At 42.3% G+C, this 15120-nt stretch overlaps 1 protein-coding gene across 7 annotated transcripts in view; it reads left to right on the top strand.

The window, feature by feature from the left end:
- The first annotated feature begins 10277 nt into the window (after positions 1-10277).
- The window catches only part of PACSIN3 (protein kinase C and casein kinase substrate in neurons 3), a 31731-nt gene continuing 26888 nt past the window's right edge, over positions 10278-15120 (top strand). For 3 of the 7 annotated variants that reach the window (XM_078389858.1, XM_078389847.1, XM_072986020.2), the window contains exon 1: positions 10278-10419. Coding sequence is in view for 4 of the 7 variants with exons in the window: in XM_072986023.2 (XP_072842124.2) it covers positions 10699-10714 (16 nt within the window). In the remaining 3 variants the exon portion in view is untranslated. Of the gene's footprint in view, positions 10420-10593; positions 10715-15120 lie in introns of those variants that run through there. The other 4 variants (XM_072986024.2, XM_072986019.2, XM_072986023.2 and 1 more) reach the window with 3 other exon arrangements.

Genomic DNA, 15120 nt, shown 5'->3' with positions numbered 1-15120 from the left:
GCATCAAGTAATTCATTCTGATTGTTTAGTCCCAATCTCAAATTCTCCATAAAGGTGTGCCTCCAGACGGGGCTTTTATATTGTATTCCTCTTCCACATGGGAACTGTAATATGAGGATCAGCCCTTGGAAATCTATGGCTTCTGAATAGTGAGGAGTACCTCTAGGTGCCCAGTTTCTTCTAGATAGAAAAGGATCAAATAACATGGGCTTCAAGCATTTCACTAGGTGCTTGTAAATAAAAGGAGTAATGAATAAATAATAACTAAGAATTTATTATTTGAAATAGCACTCAATGCTTTAAAACAGGTTTAAATAACCCTTGAAATTATGGCATAGCCAGCAGTTCCTTCCCAAACTGTTGGTTTTTGACCACTAATTCACATACCTTGGTTGCCACAATCAGACTCTATTTAGACTTTCACATATAAAGCAACTTCAGTAGTAAACACAACCACGTAACTTATGCACATTCAAGGTACCATCCATACAGTCCCTAATATGCACATAAAAACTGCATGAAATTAAGCTCTGTATTTCTGGACAGAAACCCTGTTTGCATAGCTCATTAAAATACCCTGTAAACTCTCATTAGATTATGCACTTTAAGGCATGTTGAATTCATTTAAAATTCTTCTGGGAACTTAAATAGCAATTTTAAAATAGCAGTCTTTCATGTGTTCTTTGTATAGAAACTATAGAAAGTACTTCCAGCAAAAAATTAGGAAATCAAAATGACAGACAATCATTTTTACCCTTCCAGAGGTGAAAAATCAACAATCTCCATTAGCTCACTGATATACCAAATCTGATAGAGGAGAACAATCAAATTGAGCGCTACAGTTGAAGCCAAACAATATTGCAGTAAGCGTATTTTAATCAATGAATGATACTGCACTTGATTAAAAGGGTAGAACAATCGATTAATTATTTCAGCTCTAATTATTTATGATTTATTTTAGATACAGAGATTGACAGAAAGTACTCTTGTATGTGAACTATGAAGGACACATTGGGTACAGTTCACAAACTGTTTAGTAAGTTCATTGTCTTGAGAAAGATGGGTAAATGAACAGCCATGAGGAATATTTTGCCAGAGATTAAACAATTTGAATCTATTTTTAAATCAGATACTAATTTGCACTGGTTTGGTCTTTGAAAACTCAGTATAAATATATATGTGTGTTTGTTTGTTTGTTTTTACCCTTTCTCCTTCAAAAGGTCCCAAAGCACCTTACACCAATCTTTAACACAACCTTAAACTACAGCAGCTTTAAGACTATCAGGAACAATATGAATGTCAGTGAGGACAGCATAAGAAAAATTGATTTAAGCTGTAGGAAGATAATTTGGCTCTACATTTACAAAATTCATTAATGTTCATGATCATAATTAACATTAAAGAATGCTTTGGATGGCTAAGATACTATTTTCAATCTTTACATTGAAGTTTTTATTCTTTTATGGAAATAAAATATATACTCAGAGTAGAGAACTGAATGACTTTGATTAATGTCTCAGTACAAAAATTAATGAGCTTTAAATTCTAAGCATGTTTATGTTATGTATTTGGTTGGGAAATTGACTCTCTTTCATTGAATCATAAGCTGTTCAAACTAAACATCCAACGATTTTGATTTTAATATCTCATTGTAGACATTGCAAGCCTGCTGCTAATTAAATTATTCTCTATCCAGTATTATCTGTGATAAACTCATAACGGGCAGGTCTATCAAAAACAAAGGAATGTAGGAACTTGGTGAAAACAGCAGTTCATATTTTAATTTCTTGCATATATTTTAATTTCTTGCATATATTGTTCTCAATATCTTATATTCCAGTGATCATTAAATATGGTATGTAGCAGGTATAGGAATCTGCTCGGGTGTAATCTTGCTGAATAGAACAAATTGTGTTCATAGCAATATCTCTTGTTCCAAAGAATTTAGAGAATGCAAACTTTTATTTATAAAAAGAGCATGTTCCTAGCTCTCTTAGCAAGGGAGGTTGTGGTAGCAGATCCCATGCTTTGCATATAGAAGAATTCATTCCCTGCTGTCTCCAATTAAAAGCTGAGCTGAAAGGTAATGAGACAAAGAAGTTTTAATGAGATCCTGGAAAACCATGACCAGAGAGAAAGAGCAGCACTGTGTTAAATGGATATTACTGACATGAGGCAGATTCCTCTAATCCTGTTCACTAAAGTTAAAAACTAGTCATGGTCTCAGCCAAGTCTGCACTGGTCAGAAGGTGAAATTTCTTATTCATTATGCTTTCTAGTTATTGCACCTAACTGTTAAGGAACCAAAGCTACCCTGACTTGATATACTTTCAATATTAAATTGATTTGCAAAGATTAGCAGACAGATTTTTCTAGCACAGATGTAAGCAGGATCCTAATGTATACAAAGCAGGCTGCTTTTAAAGACTACAATTGTCTGATTTAAAAGTTGGCATAATTACTTCCATATATAAACACACATTGGCTTGGATTCAGCTGAAGTCCTTTATGATTAAACCACAGTATTATTCAAGCTCAATTGACAGTAAGACCAATAGAGCATAAATGCACAGAGAATCATAATTTGTTAATAATAGCACATGTTATTAATAACATGTTTGATTTGCTCAAGTTCAGTAGGAATGCACATTTTATCTATGTTTACCCAGAATTAATTCCTACAAATTTATTGGGGCTTAACTAAGTGGTTTAGGTATTTGGCTGTGGAACCAGAGGTTGGGCATTTGTTACCCACTGTGCCTCCTGTAAGTAGGGCCAACCTGTGTGGCCTTGGGCAAGCTGCATTGTTCCAGGGCACTGCCAGAAAAAGGAAATGGTAAATAACTTCTGAGTATTCTCTACACAGAAAACCTTGAAAAGAGTAATCATATATCAGAATTGACTTGATGGCACATCACAATTGTAGTTTGTAAGTGTGTATGCATAGGATTGTACCCATGAAGTCCCGTCATCTGCACAAATACTGTAGTTCAAAAGAAGTCTTAGTAGGCAATCAGGGTGGATGTGATTGTCAGACTAAGGCTCAGAAGACCTGGGTTCAAATTCTGACTTGGCCATGGAAACTCACTGATAGGTGGCAAGACAATACCCTGTTTCCCCAAAAATAAGATCTAACCTGAAAATAAGCCCTAATGCATTTTTGGAGCAAAAATGAATTGGAACAAAAATGAATATAAGACCCTGTCTTATTTTCGAAGAAACACAGTAGGAAATTGTGCCTCAAACATTTCCAAGGTGATATGACGACACATAAGAATATAAAGTTTTGTCTTCAATTGGTGTTCCCAAAACCTGTCTCAGTATTTGCAATTCAGCTTTGACCATAACCTTCATTTTGTGTTGAGAATAAAACTATACAAACTAGATGGATATATGATTCTTACAATAGGCCCAAACAACAGCCTATGCCTGTTGGCTCCTACGAGCTGCAGGATGCTGAAGACTGTTGAATAATGCATTGTGGAGGGTGTTAGGTGAAAGGGGGGAAAAAAGAATGAGGGTGCAGGAGCAACTGACTTCTTTTTTTAAAAAAACTCTTAACATCTTATACTATAAACTTAGTAGCTTCCCAGACTGGATTAGGGTCAAGAAGTATTAAATGGCTTTGAAATCACTTTCCTAAACTGTCAAGAGGACAATCTGGTTTGCTAAGGAGGAAGAACATTATTTTTTCCTTCTTACTTTTCAGACATCTCCCCAATATGTAGTAATGAAAAGCTTACATTTCAGGACTTTTGCCAGTACTGTACTAAATTTGAGCCCTTTGGTATTATCTGTAGCAGCAGTGGTGGTTCAGTGACCCTCCAAATGTTGTTGGACTCCAGTTCCCATTAGGCCCTGTAGCCAGCAATGAATGATGATGGGAATAGTTGTTGATCATAATGGCTGCAGGGTTCTTCACCCCAATATATAAAGTAGGAAGGTAGGAGAGAAAATAGCCTGTTTTGTTTTTTCTTCCCCTTGTTTTCCCATAGTGCGCTATCTTCAGTTCCACATTAGTTGTAGTACTTAGTGGGATTATTTTTGTCAGAGTGACGGATGCAGTGCAATATTTTGTTGCATGTTTTTACTCTTATTTATAATCAGGCAGGTATATTTACCTAAACTGACTTCATATTTCAGTATTCTTATGTATAAAAATGAAAACTGAAGTGAATCAGTAAATATTAGGGGTGACCTGTATACAGAAAGCCACAATCTTTTTGTAATTATTCTTATGACTCATTCTTATGATGTTCCCCAAAAGCAAATATTATTTAGTAAGTGGATGTCTTGGAAGAGTTTATTAGCTACTGCTCAGGTGAGAGAATTCATGCTCCAGAAAGGCCAAGTTAAAGCTTGTTCACATCATTTGTAGGATCACTGGAGCCACATTACGCTTGAGACATTATTTAAGTAACAATTGTAACCATTTCCTGATGAGCTGCCATACTAAATGTACACAACATTAAAAATCTAATTACAGCATTTCAGTCCACTCTTGATGTAAATTTTTAATCCTTCCTGTGTCTGTACAAATGTATATTTATACCCACACCACACATGTAAGTTGCAGGACAATATTTCATACACTGAATTAAGTGAACTATAAAAGTCTACAAAAGCTTGTGCTATGCTATAATACTGTAAAATAATTAATCACAAACTTATGAGAGTGTGATTTTGCCTGGGCAACTAAAAGCACCATCTAGGCCAAGTAGAATAATTTATAGGAAAGAATGAGTGGCACTCTGTAACATCTACTTTTGGAGGAAAAAATTGGATTTTCTGAAAAACTGGAATGAGTCAATACATAAAATGCATTCATTCAGTGGATGTAGTTCAGCTAAAGGAGTTCTGCTTCTTTGAAGTCTGCTACAGGCGTAATCATCCAGGACAGAGTACAGCAGATGGAATGCTGGGTGCAGCACTACTGTAAGCTATATTCTAGAGCAGTGGTCCCTAACCTTTTCCCAACCGCAGGCCGGTTGGAGGGGTGGCACACTCGTGCGGGGATCATGGCACACTCATTGAGATGTGGTGTGCTCGCAGGGGGTAGAGTACTCTCACGCATATGCGTGCACCACACTTGCATGGGTGGAGTGCACTCACATGCATATGTGCAGCAGCACTCATGGAGGTGCTTGCAGGGGGCAGGAGATCTGTGTCTGCGGCCCAGGCTTGCGTAGGTCATGGACTGCTGCTGGGTCATGGACCAGGGGTTATGGATCCCTGTTCTAGAAGGGCCATACTGTGTTTTCCTGAAAATAAGAGTCTTATATTAATTTTTGCTACAAAAAACACATTAGGGCTTATTTTCAGGGGATTTTTTTTTTCATGTACAACAATCTACATTTATTCAAATACAGTCATATCTTCTTCTAGTTGCTGCACAATGGTGGAGGGTGGGGTTTCACTTAACTAGGGTATATTTTTGGGATAGGACTTATATTACGAGCATCCTGAAAAATCATACAAGGCTTATTTTCAGATTAGGTCTTATTTTTGGGGAAACAGGGCAGTAACCAAGGAGGGGTTAAATAACATTCAGTGCCTGCCTGTCTTGGAAGAGTTGGACAACGAACCAACTTTAGCAGAAATAAAAGTGGCCTTGGATTCCCTCGCATCCGGAAAGGCACCTGGGAAGGATAACATCCCTGTTAAAGTGCTGTAAAGAGATCATCACTACTGAGCTGTATGAAATGTTTTGTCTTTGCTGGAGGGAACTAGATCAGATGGAAAGCTCTTTAATCTCTTTAGATTGGGAGTGAAGACCAAAGTCCAGCTGAAATGCATGCAGACTTCCTCTTTGCCAATGATGCAGCTGTTGTTGACCACTCTGCCGAAGTACTCCAACAACTCATGAATTGTTTTTAGCCAGGCCTGCCAAGATTTTGGAGTAACTACCAACCTGAAGAAAACACAAGTCATGGGCCAGGGTGTGGACTCACCTCCCTCTATTACTATATCTACACAAGAATTTGATGTTATTCATGATTTCGTGTACCCTGGCTCAGTGATCTCTGACACACACTCTCTAGTTGTCAAGATGGATAAATGCATTGGCAAAGCAACTACCATGTTCTCTAGACCTACAAAGAGAGTATGGCTTAACAAAAAGCTGACGGCATATACCAAGATCTAGGTCTATAGAGCTTGTGTCCTTAGTACACTTCTGTACTGCAGTGAGTCCTGGACCCTTTGTGCATGACAGGAGAGGAAACTGAAAATGTTCCATATGCATTGCCTCTGATGCATTTTTGGCATCACGTGGCAGGATTAAGTTCCAAATAGTGTAGTCCTGGAACGAGCTGGAATTTTTAGAATGTATACATTACTGAAACAGCGGCGTCTATGTTGGCTTGGGCATGTCTGTCAGGATATTGTAATTTTTATAGGCCTGAACCTGGATAAATGTGTTATTAATGAGCTGCCATTGTGAACAGATGTGTGTATGCTGAGTCATTGTGACTGCTGAGAAGATGATGCAATGACTGAAAATGAGAAGACACCCAGGTGCAGAAGATATGTCTTCTGATTGGACTAAAGAAGCCTTGTATATGTATATAAGTTAACAGCGTGTTTATAGCTTTCTCTTCTCTCTCCACCATTTGCTGCTATCCTCTATGCCGGTTTGTTTAATGAGTTCCTGCCATGCTGATGTGATGCCAGCCTGTATATACTTGTAAATATTGTAAATACAACTGTCTTGCTAAAGAAGAAGAACGTGTAAGTGTCTTCAATTAACTCTGCGCATTTTCCTGTCACCAAATCCTGACAATGTCGTGAGAATGGCTGACGGATTCCAAAAGATCTCCTGTATGGAGAATTACTGCAGGGCAAGTGCCCCAGAGGGAGATCACAGCTGTGATACAAGGATATCTGCAAGCGGGATCTGAAGGCCTTAGGAATGGACCTCAACAGATGGGAAACCTTGACATCTGAGCGTTCAGCCTGGAGGCAGGCGGTGCATCATGGCCTCTCCCATTTTGAAGAGAAACTTGACCAGCAGGCTGAGACAAAGAGGCAGTCCCAAAACCAGCAAAATCAGGGAGCTGGACAGGGTCCAGATTGTATTTGTCTCCATTGTGGGATTGTCACTCTCGAATTGGCCTTCTCAGCCACACTAGATGCTGTTAGAAGTCCTCAATACAGAGCACGTTACCATAGTCTCTTGAGCCTACTTTAAGTTCAGCTAGGACTATTAGTTGAATTCAGACCTGTGCAGCTATATTTATAGCTTACTCAACACTTTGATGCATGAACCATGTCTGGAGAGACTGTGGTTCAAATTTCTACCGAGCCGTGAAGCTTACTGGATGTCACTGGGCACTGGATTAACCTGGCACATGTTGAAAGGAACTTGGCCTGTATGGTAAATGATGTAGAAAGTAATCCCTACAAGGAATGATAAAGGGGACCATTGATAGCCATCTTTGAATATGTGAAAGACTGTCACATGGAAGATGGAACAAGATTATTGCCTGCTGTTCCAGATAATGAGACCAAGTTATTCAAATGATAAGATTTCAGGTAAGAAATAGGAAGAACTTCCTGATGGCAAGAACTCTTCAATAATGGAACAGACTATGACAGAAAGTGGTGTCCCTTCCTTTGCTAGAGTTTGTTAAACACAGTTTGAATGACCCTCTGTTGGGAATTCTTTAGCTAGAATGTTTTGCATTCACAGGGGATAGTGTTAGATGACCCACATGGTCTTTCCAACTCTATACAGCTCTCCAATTATTGGTCAGCCTAATCTATATCCCAGATATGTGATAGGAAAAACTGAGGGAAAGACTAATGTACACTGCTTTTTCGAGAAACAGTGGAATATAAATGTAAATAATAATCATACGCTATGGGATTAAGTCTTAAAACTATATTTAGACTTTAAGATACACCTTCATTAGGCTACTGGCCTGTAGTTTGAGCCAGAGACTTTTTTTTCCTGGAATGGCTGAAGCAGCATAAACCATGAATTTCTGTCACTATACATGTTACATTTTCAGGATACAATTGAAGGAACATGTACTTGGGATTCAGTCCCCCTGAATTAAATTCATACACATGTTGAAGTGAGCTCCAGCTTGTGCCAAATAAAAATTTGGTTAGTGATTTAAGATGCTACTCAACTATTTTTTGCAATGAACTAACATGGCTACCTCTTGGAAATGAAGTAAAAAATGATTTAACTGAGTAAGCATTTAACTGAGTATACATGTTGTGAGTAACTTACCTCTAAGTAAACACAACAACTGGTGGAGTGGGCAGAGACTGAAACTAGAACTTGAGAGATCTAGGTTCAAATTCCTATTTGGCCATGAACACTGATGGTGGTATAGCATTAGTTATGGGGAATCATTCTCACATACCTTGAAAATCTTCTTAGGTTTGTGTATAGTAGAAGTTATTTAACTGCAATAACAACAGCAAAATATATCTGATGTGTGTGTTCACATGGATAGCTTAATGTTTATGTTCCAGTACTATATGTATTTTGACAGAGAAAGGAAATCCCAGTTGGCAGCAGGACTTGTAGGAACTTGCCAGTGTTTTCCTGATACAATGTGCAGAAGTATATTTTGCTTACCATTGAATTACTGGCTCCTAGGTCTCACTCATTTGTGCTTTTTTTAAAAAAAGAGTACTGACAGAGTGCAAACTCAAGATAAAAATGAGCACTGGCAACTCTGAATTTGGAAGCTGACGCCTGCTAAGTGATAGCGTTATGTCAGTAGGAAAAAATATGTATTAAAAATTTATATTATAAGGAAATATCAAGGCTAGCAAAAAGAGACATAAGACTGAACAAGGGTGTATTCCCAAATGTGCAACCCTTTAAAAAATTGCTGAGTCACGGCTAAACTGGTTTAAGGAGAGTGAAGAATGTATAGTAAACTCCATTTCTAAAGAAACCAGAGGCCTGTAAGAACTGGAAACCTGGAAAAGGTATTAAAGTAGCTCTCTCTCTCTCTCTCTCTCTCTCTCTCTCTGTGTGTGTGTGTGTGTTTATTTTTTTCCCAAGCAAATGGAGAACTGATTTTTAAAGGGCAGGAGAAACCGGGATCACTAAAGGACAGAAGTTTCTTCCTACACAAATAAGGCAGCCCTTTAAACACGGCATTATATCCTTTAAAGAGAAGGAGTGGAAAAAGACACGTGCAATGCTTCTGGTGTCTTTTCAAGCAAACATTTCCACTCCTGGAAACGAACCGATTGGTTGGCGTTCGTAGCCAACGGAGCAGTAAGTGGAGCCGCAGAAAGGGGTGAGCTGGCTTTTCTCGCGGTCTGTGCCAGCTTTCCCCTCCCGCCAGCCCGCGCCTTGGCCGAGGGAGGCTTTTCACTGCAGCGCCTTGCTCGCCCCTGACGAAGAGGTAGCTCGAGTGAGGCGACGCGGAGAGCGCCTGAGTGAACCGCCGCTTCCCCCGTTTAGTAAGGGGCAGCATTGGCGGTGGACTCCCAAAGCTGAGACGAAAGCTCTTTCTGGGCTCTTTCTCCCCCTTTACAAAGAAACCCTCCCTTCGGGCAGAGGCGCTGCCAAAGCGCTCCGCGTTGGCGTGGGCTTGCTGCCGAAGCCTCCCCTCCAATGAATGAAATAAATGTAGCTCTAATATTTTAAAACGAAGAGGGGCTAACGGAGTGCCAAACCTCCCATGAAAACCACGCCGCCGTCTGGCAGCAGGCCTTGCCGCCCTTTCCTCGACCAAGAGAGGGCCGACTAGGGGGCTAGTCCCTGTTGACAGCCCCGCGCTCCCCACACGCGTAGAGTCGCTCTTGCTTTTATGTGATTTCCGAGCTCCCGAGCCTCAAACTTTGGAACTGTGGTTTTTGTTTTTGCTCGTCTTCCCCTCCGAGAGCTCAGCCCTGGCCTTCTGCCCGGGTGGCCCAGCCTCTGCTGCTAAGCAAAAGCCTGCCGGGTTCATCCCCAGAGCGACCGCGGGGTAATTGGATCAAAAGCTCGCTTCCCCTCCCGCCCTCCTCTAGAGGCGGCGGGGCGGGAGTGGAGGACGCGACGTCCGTGCTCTCCTGTTGCCTCCCGACGCGAGCCCGCGCTCCTCCTCTCGTGCCGGCAGCCGGGGCCTTCGTGGCCGAGAGCCTTCCTCGGACCTCTCCGGGGGCAGGGGGCGGGGGGTCTGCCGCCGTCCGTCCGTCCGCCCACCGCCCGGGAGGCGGGCCGTGCCCCTGCCCTCCCGCCCCGGAACGGCCCGCGCCTTGAAATAGGGGGAGGGGCGGCAGGGACGGAGAGAAAGGTTGCGCCCGAGGGAGGCGGATTGATTCCGGCAGCGGGGGTGGGCTGGGCTGCCGGGGAGGGGGGCAAAACCCACCGTGCTTTTTGCCCTGGAGACCGCCTGTTGCTCCGGAGGCGCCCCGAGACTCTCCGCTGAGCGGGAGTATCCAGAGCAGCCGCTTCGAGAGGTAAGTCTCGTAGTCACCGGGCTCTCCCCGGGTGGGGTGGGAGCGCTTGTCCGTATGGCAGCGTCTCCACGAGTCGGATCTTCCTTCTGGGGAAAGGGAGAGGGGGGGGGGGTCCGCTAAGGGAAGGAACGCCCTGCCCTTTGGACCCGCTGCCCAGCAAGTAGGAGGGCGCCCGGCATCTTCGTCGTTCGGCCCTTGAATTTTAGCGAGGGGGGGGGGGGAGACTGGACTCGTACGCGTCGAAAGAGAGGGCGATTGGCTTCTCCCTCCAGCCTGCCGATGCCCCTTCGCGGAGGTAAGGATTCCTGGACTCAAGAGAGAGGGGGGGGGGCTGAGGATTCGAGCGCCGCAGCGCCTCTGCCTTCCCGCAGGACGGGGCTGCGGACTTTGGGGCTGCGGTCCCTTCCGCCCTCCCTGCTTCGCCCCTCGCAGCCCCTCGGCGGGCGGGCGGCGTGGGCAGATGGGACGAGGGTCTGCGAGCCGCCGCCCGTGGCGCTTAGGCTCCCACGTTGTGGATCTCCGCGGGTATAGCCTTCCGCAGAGCTCTGTCGGCAGGTAGGGAGCAGCAGCTGTCCTCGGCTGAAACTACCACACCCATCCCGGTTCCCTACCGGGCAGGGCAGGGAGTTGGGACGGCCCAGCCTGACCGACGGACTCACCATTTTGAGCGTCTCAAATATTAGGAACGAATGAATCAGCAGCATCCTGGAGCCTGGCCCCATGAATGCAAGGACCTCTTCTGCTAGGACATGCTCCTTGCCTGGGTGTGGAAGGAGAGAGGAGAGAAGAGGCATAAGGCAGGCAACAGAGCTTCTTTGTGAAGGTTCGGTGGGGAGCGCCTTCCCAAATTGAAACTCGAAGCTTTCAGGCCCTGCAGTCGTTTTTTGTTTTTTGGCAGCCCCTCTTATTAAAGGGAAGAAGTAGTTTTGGGACATAGTAGTACCCTCTTCTCCACACTACTTTCTCTTTCCAGTAGCTACATTTTGAGATGAGTACTTCCATCATTCAGGATAAAACATCTGGAAGCGCTCCTTAAGTTACTTCACACTTATGCATGCATATGAAATTAGCTTGGGCAAGAATGAACTAAAATACTGCAGTTTCTGGCCATATAAGGCACCTTATATTAGGACAAGCTCTAGAGGGGAAGAGTTTTGTTACGATTGAATATGGGTTGAGGACCCTTATTTCAACATGTTAGAGTAAAGTAAATGGGAACAGGCTTTCTGGTATAAGAAAGTATCTAGAAAGGCATGCAGATAGGTTTGGGAGAGCAGCAGAGAAAGGTAATGCGGTTTCAAATACTGTAGTAGCTTATACAGATATAACATTGCTTCTCATGTTGACACTAGAACTTATGATGCTGATTTCTGTGGTATCTATAAAGTGTTGTCCAGGTATGTCAGTCAGACACCACTGTGGTAGTGCAGAATACATCTCTGTTAAGTATGTGTTTGAATGACATTTAGGTGACAGCTGAGGTATGGAGATACTGATGCCAAAGGTTGCTTTCCCCCACCCCATGTGATTTTGTCATCCAGCTTTAAAAATTTTGGATTGCTCTGACTATGTAGGAAAGAGGCTAGTGTACTGTGCTGGCCTTGCACAGGGAACTTAATACTGATTTGGTGAAGGGAAAAGACCATCTATGGTTTGTCCTTTCCTGGCCACAGAAGAGGTCAGAAGTTCCTCAAAAGAAATGTCAGAGGAGCTTTACAAGCTGTACACACTAAACTAGTCTAACAACTTTTTGTGCCAGCTAAATTTTCCTTGCTTATTGCACTTAACAAGACCTTTTTCTTTGAAGAGTTCTCAAAAGGGGGACAGAGAAACCCACAAACATGGCTAATACCTGAATTTCTTATGTATCTTTTAAAGCTGGCATACTGAAGATTGACTATCTGGTACTTGCATGGAAATGTTTGATGTTTTAGACATAGCACTATGAATGTTTTAGAGTGTTTCCAGCCTTCTTGCTTTAGAAAACATATGTTCACTTGACTAGACTTTACCTTGAACATATTCAAAGGATGTGCAGCTTTGATGAAGAAATAAGTATCATGACATCTCCTGAATTGAACTATTTATTTATTTATTTGATTTATACACCACCTATCTGGCCTAATAGACCACTCTAGGCGGCTATCTGTTTCATGGTGTATGCTGGTCTCTGGGTGGAGTAGGAATAGAATTCCTCCCTGTGCACTTGCACAACTAGAAGCATTATAGCTTGGCAGAAGTTTGTCAAGTCTTCTGATTAATGACTATTAAAGAAACTCAAAGGCTGCTTATCATATCACAGCTGCTAGTTAGAATGCAGCATATATGAAGCGTGTTACACACATTTGTGTTTCATCCTTGGTATGTGACCTGGGCCAGACACTAGTTTCAGTTGTGTCTTTCTTTTTTCTTTCCTTTGGGAAGTATTCTTGAGTGCAAAATATATCACGTACATACCCTTTGACCACCCCAAGTGGTAAGTCCTGTTTGAGGTACCTCTTCAATGTACTATTTCCTGAGGCTGGACCCCATCTCCTCAGAGGTGTAAACAGGTTCCCTTTATCCTCCACCTGCTGGGTTTTTACTCTTTGCAGAATCATGGTAGTACCTTCCACAATTTTATATACAGTTTTATATACAGTATATGGGCTGGAGAAGATAGGTGTCCCATTAGTTACACCAAGAAAGGCTAACTTTGAACTGACCGGGGAGACATGGAAACCCTCAAGGTGTATCTGAAGTTGTATCTGATTCAGGGGGTAATTGTTACCTTCACTATGGGATCTGGTCATAAATACAGTTCTCTGCTTTTCTCTCAGTTTATAATAGCTACTGACTGCCAACAAGAGTTTTTTTAGTTTTACTGTTGGGCTGCCTAAGCTAGCAAATCTGAGCTACTGGCAGAAGTTTTGTGAGTTGTGGACCCAGGAGACCTGTGGCCTAGAAGCTGTTAAGGTGGTTAGGATGTGGGCAGGTAGAGGAGATGCTCAGGAGGGAAAGAGCACCATGGCTTGCTAGCTGTGGTCATACACTGTGCAGGAGCTGGAACCTGAGTGGAAACTGAATATATGTATGTGAGAGAACGACATGGATCTCACATACTTTACTTTTGCAAACTGCAGTGCCGAGCAGCAGGCTCTCTCAGTGAAGAGAAAAAGATCCACCTCTATATGTCCAGCAACCAAGTAAAATCATTGAAAGTTGGCCACTCTGTAGCTAAATAATGGAGGGCTTCCTTGTACAGTATAGAGAGGGATATGGAAGAAAAGGTCAAAAAGGCCTCCAGTTGTGTCTTACGCACAAAATTGCTGTGCATTTTCAATATCTTCTTGAAGCCTCTTGGAAGCCATTCAAAAGTTTAAGTTGAAATGTCATCACTATATTTTTGTCTGCTCATCAGAAGAAAACTAAAGGGGCCTCTAGAGACCATTTGAGATTGGATCATAGAATAATTGAGTTGGAAGGGGCTGATAAGGCCGTCAAGTTCAACCACTTGCTCAAAGCAGGAATCCAAATCAAAGTAGATCTGATGGATGGTTGTCCAATTTTATCTTGAATGTCTCCAGCATTGGAGTGCTCGCCCCTTCCCAAGGTAATTGGTTCTATTGTCACATCACTCTAACAGTTAAGATGTTTTTCCTGATATAAATCCAAAATTTGGCTCATTATGTGTCCTGCACTCTGGGATGATTGAGAAGAGATCGTGCCCCACCTGTGTATGGTCATCTTTCAAGAATTTAAAGAGGGCTATCGTATTTCCCGTCTGTCTTCTGTTCTCAAGGCTAAACAGGGCAGCTATTTTTTCATAGGGCCTGGTTTCCAATCCCCTAATCATTCTTGTTGCCCTCCTCTGAACTTGCTCCAGTTTGTTGGCATCCTTCTTAAAGTGTGGTGTCCAGAACTGGACACAGTACTCTAGATGATGCTTAATCAATGCAGAATAAAGGGGGACTAGCACTTCACAGGATTTGGAGACTATACTTCTGGTAATGCATCCTAAAATCCAATTTACCTTTTTTGCAGCCACATTGCACTGTTGGCTCATATTCAGCTTGTGACAATTTCAAGATCCTTCTTGCTTGTGGTGTTGCTGAGACACGTATCTCTCAAATTGTAGGTGTTTGTTTGATTTTTTTTTCAGCCCAGGTGTAAAACTTTGCAGTTATCCTTGTTAAGTTTAATTCTGTTATTTTCAACCTAGCACTTGAGCCGGTCAAGATATTTCTGAATTTTGTTTCTGCCTTCGAGAGTATTAGCTATTCCATCCAATTGTGTGCCATCCACAAATTTGATAAGCATTCCTTACACCCTTTCACTCAAGTAATTAATAAAAATGTTGAAGAGTACCACACCCAGGACTGAGCCTTCTGGTACCTCCTCTGTTTGAAAAGAAGCCAGTGATAAGCACTCTCAGAATATTATTTGGTAACCAACTGCATATCCACTTGATAGTTTTCCTCTGGAAAACAGTTGTATAAATTCATTGCTTCCAGATTATGGTGATCTGGACACTGGTGGGGTAAGGCACACATGACAGGTATTGTTTTGCTAATAAACTTTTCAGTTCAGTTCATAGGGTACGGGTTAGGACTAGACTTTGGTCTTTAAATTCTTGAGTGGCCTGAAACTAAGTTATTGCCAAGAATTAAGATCTGCAGCTCTAATTTACCAGCCATTAAGAGCACCTATGTATCGGCAAAC

This window comes from Pogona vitticeps, chromosome 1, assembly GCF_051106095.1.
Source record: "Pogona vitticeps strain Pit_001003342236 chromosome 1, PviZW2.1, whole genome shotgun sequence".
In the NCBI taxonomy this organism is placed as follows: Eukaryota; Metazoa; Chordata; class Lepidosauria; order Squamata; family Agamidae; genus Pogona; species Pogona vitticeps.
The sequence above is the reverse complement of the archived record's forward strand: the minus strand, read 5'-3'. Positions and strand labels throughout refer to the sequence as shown.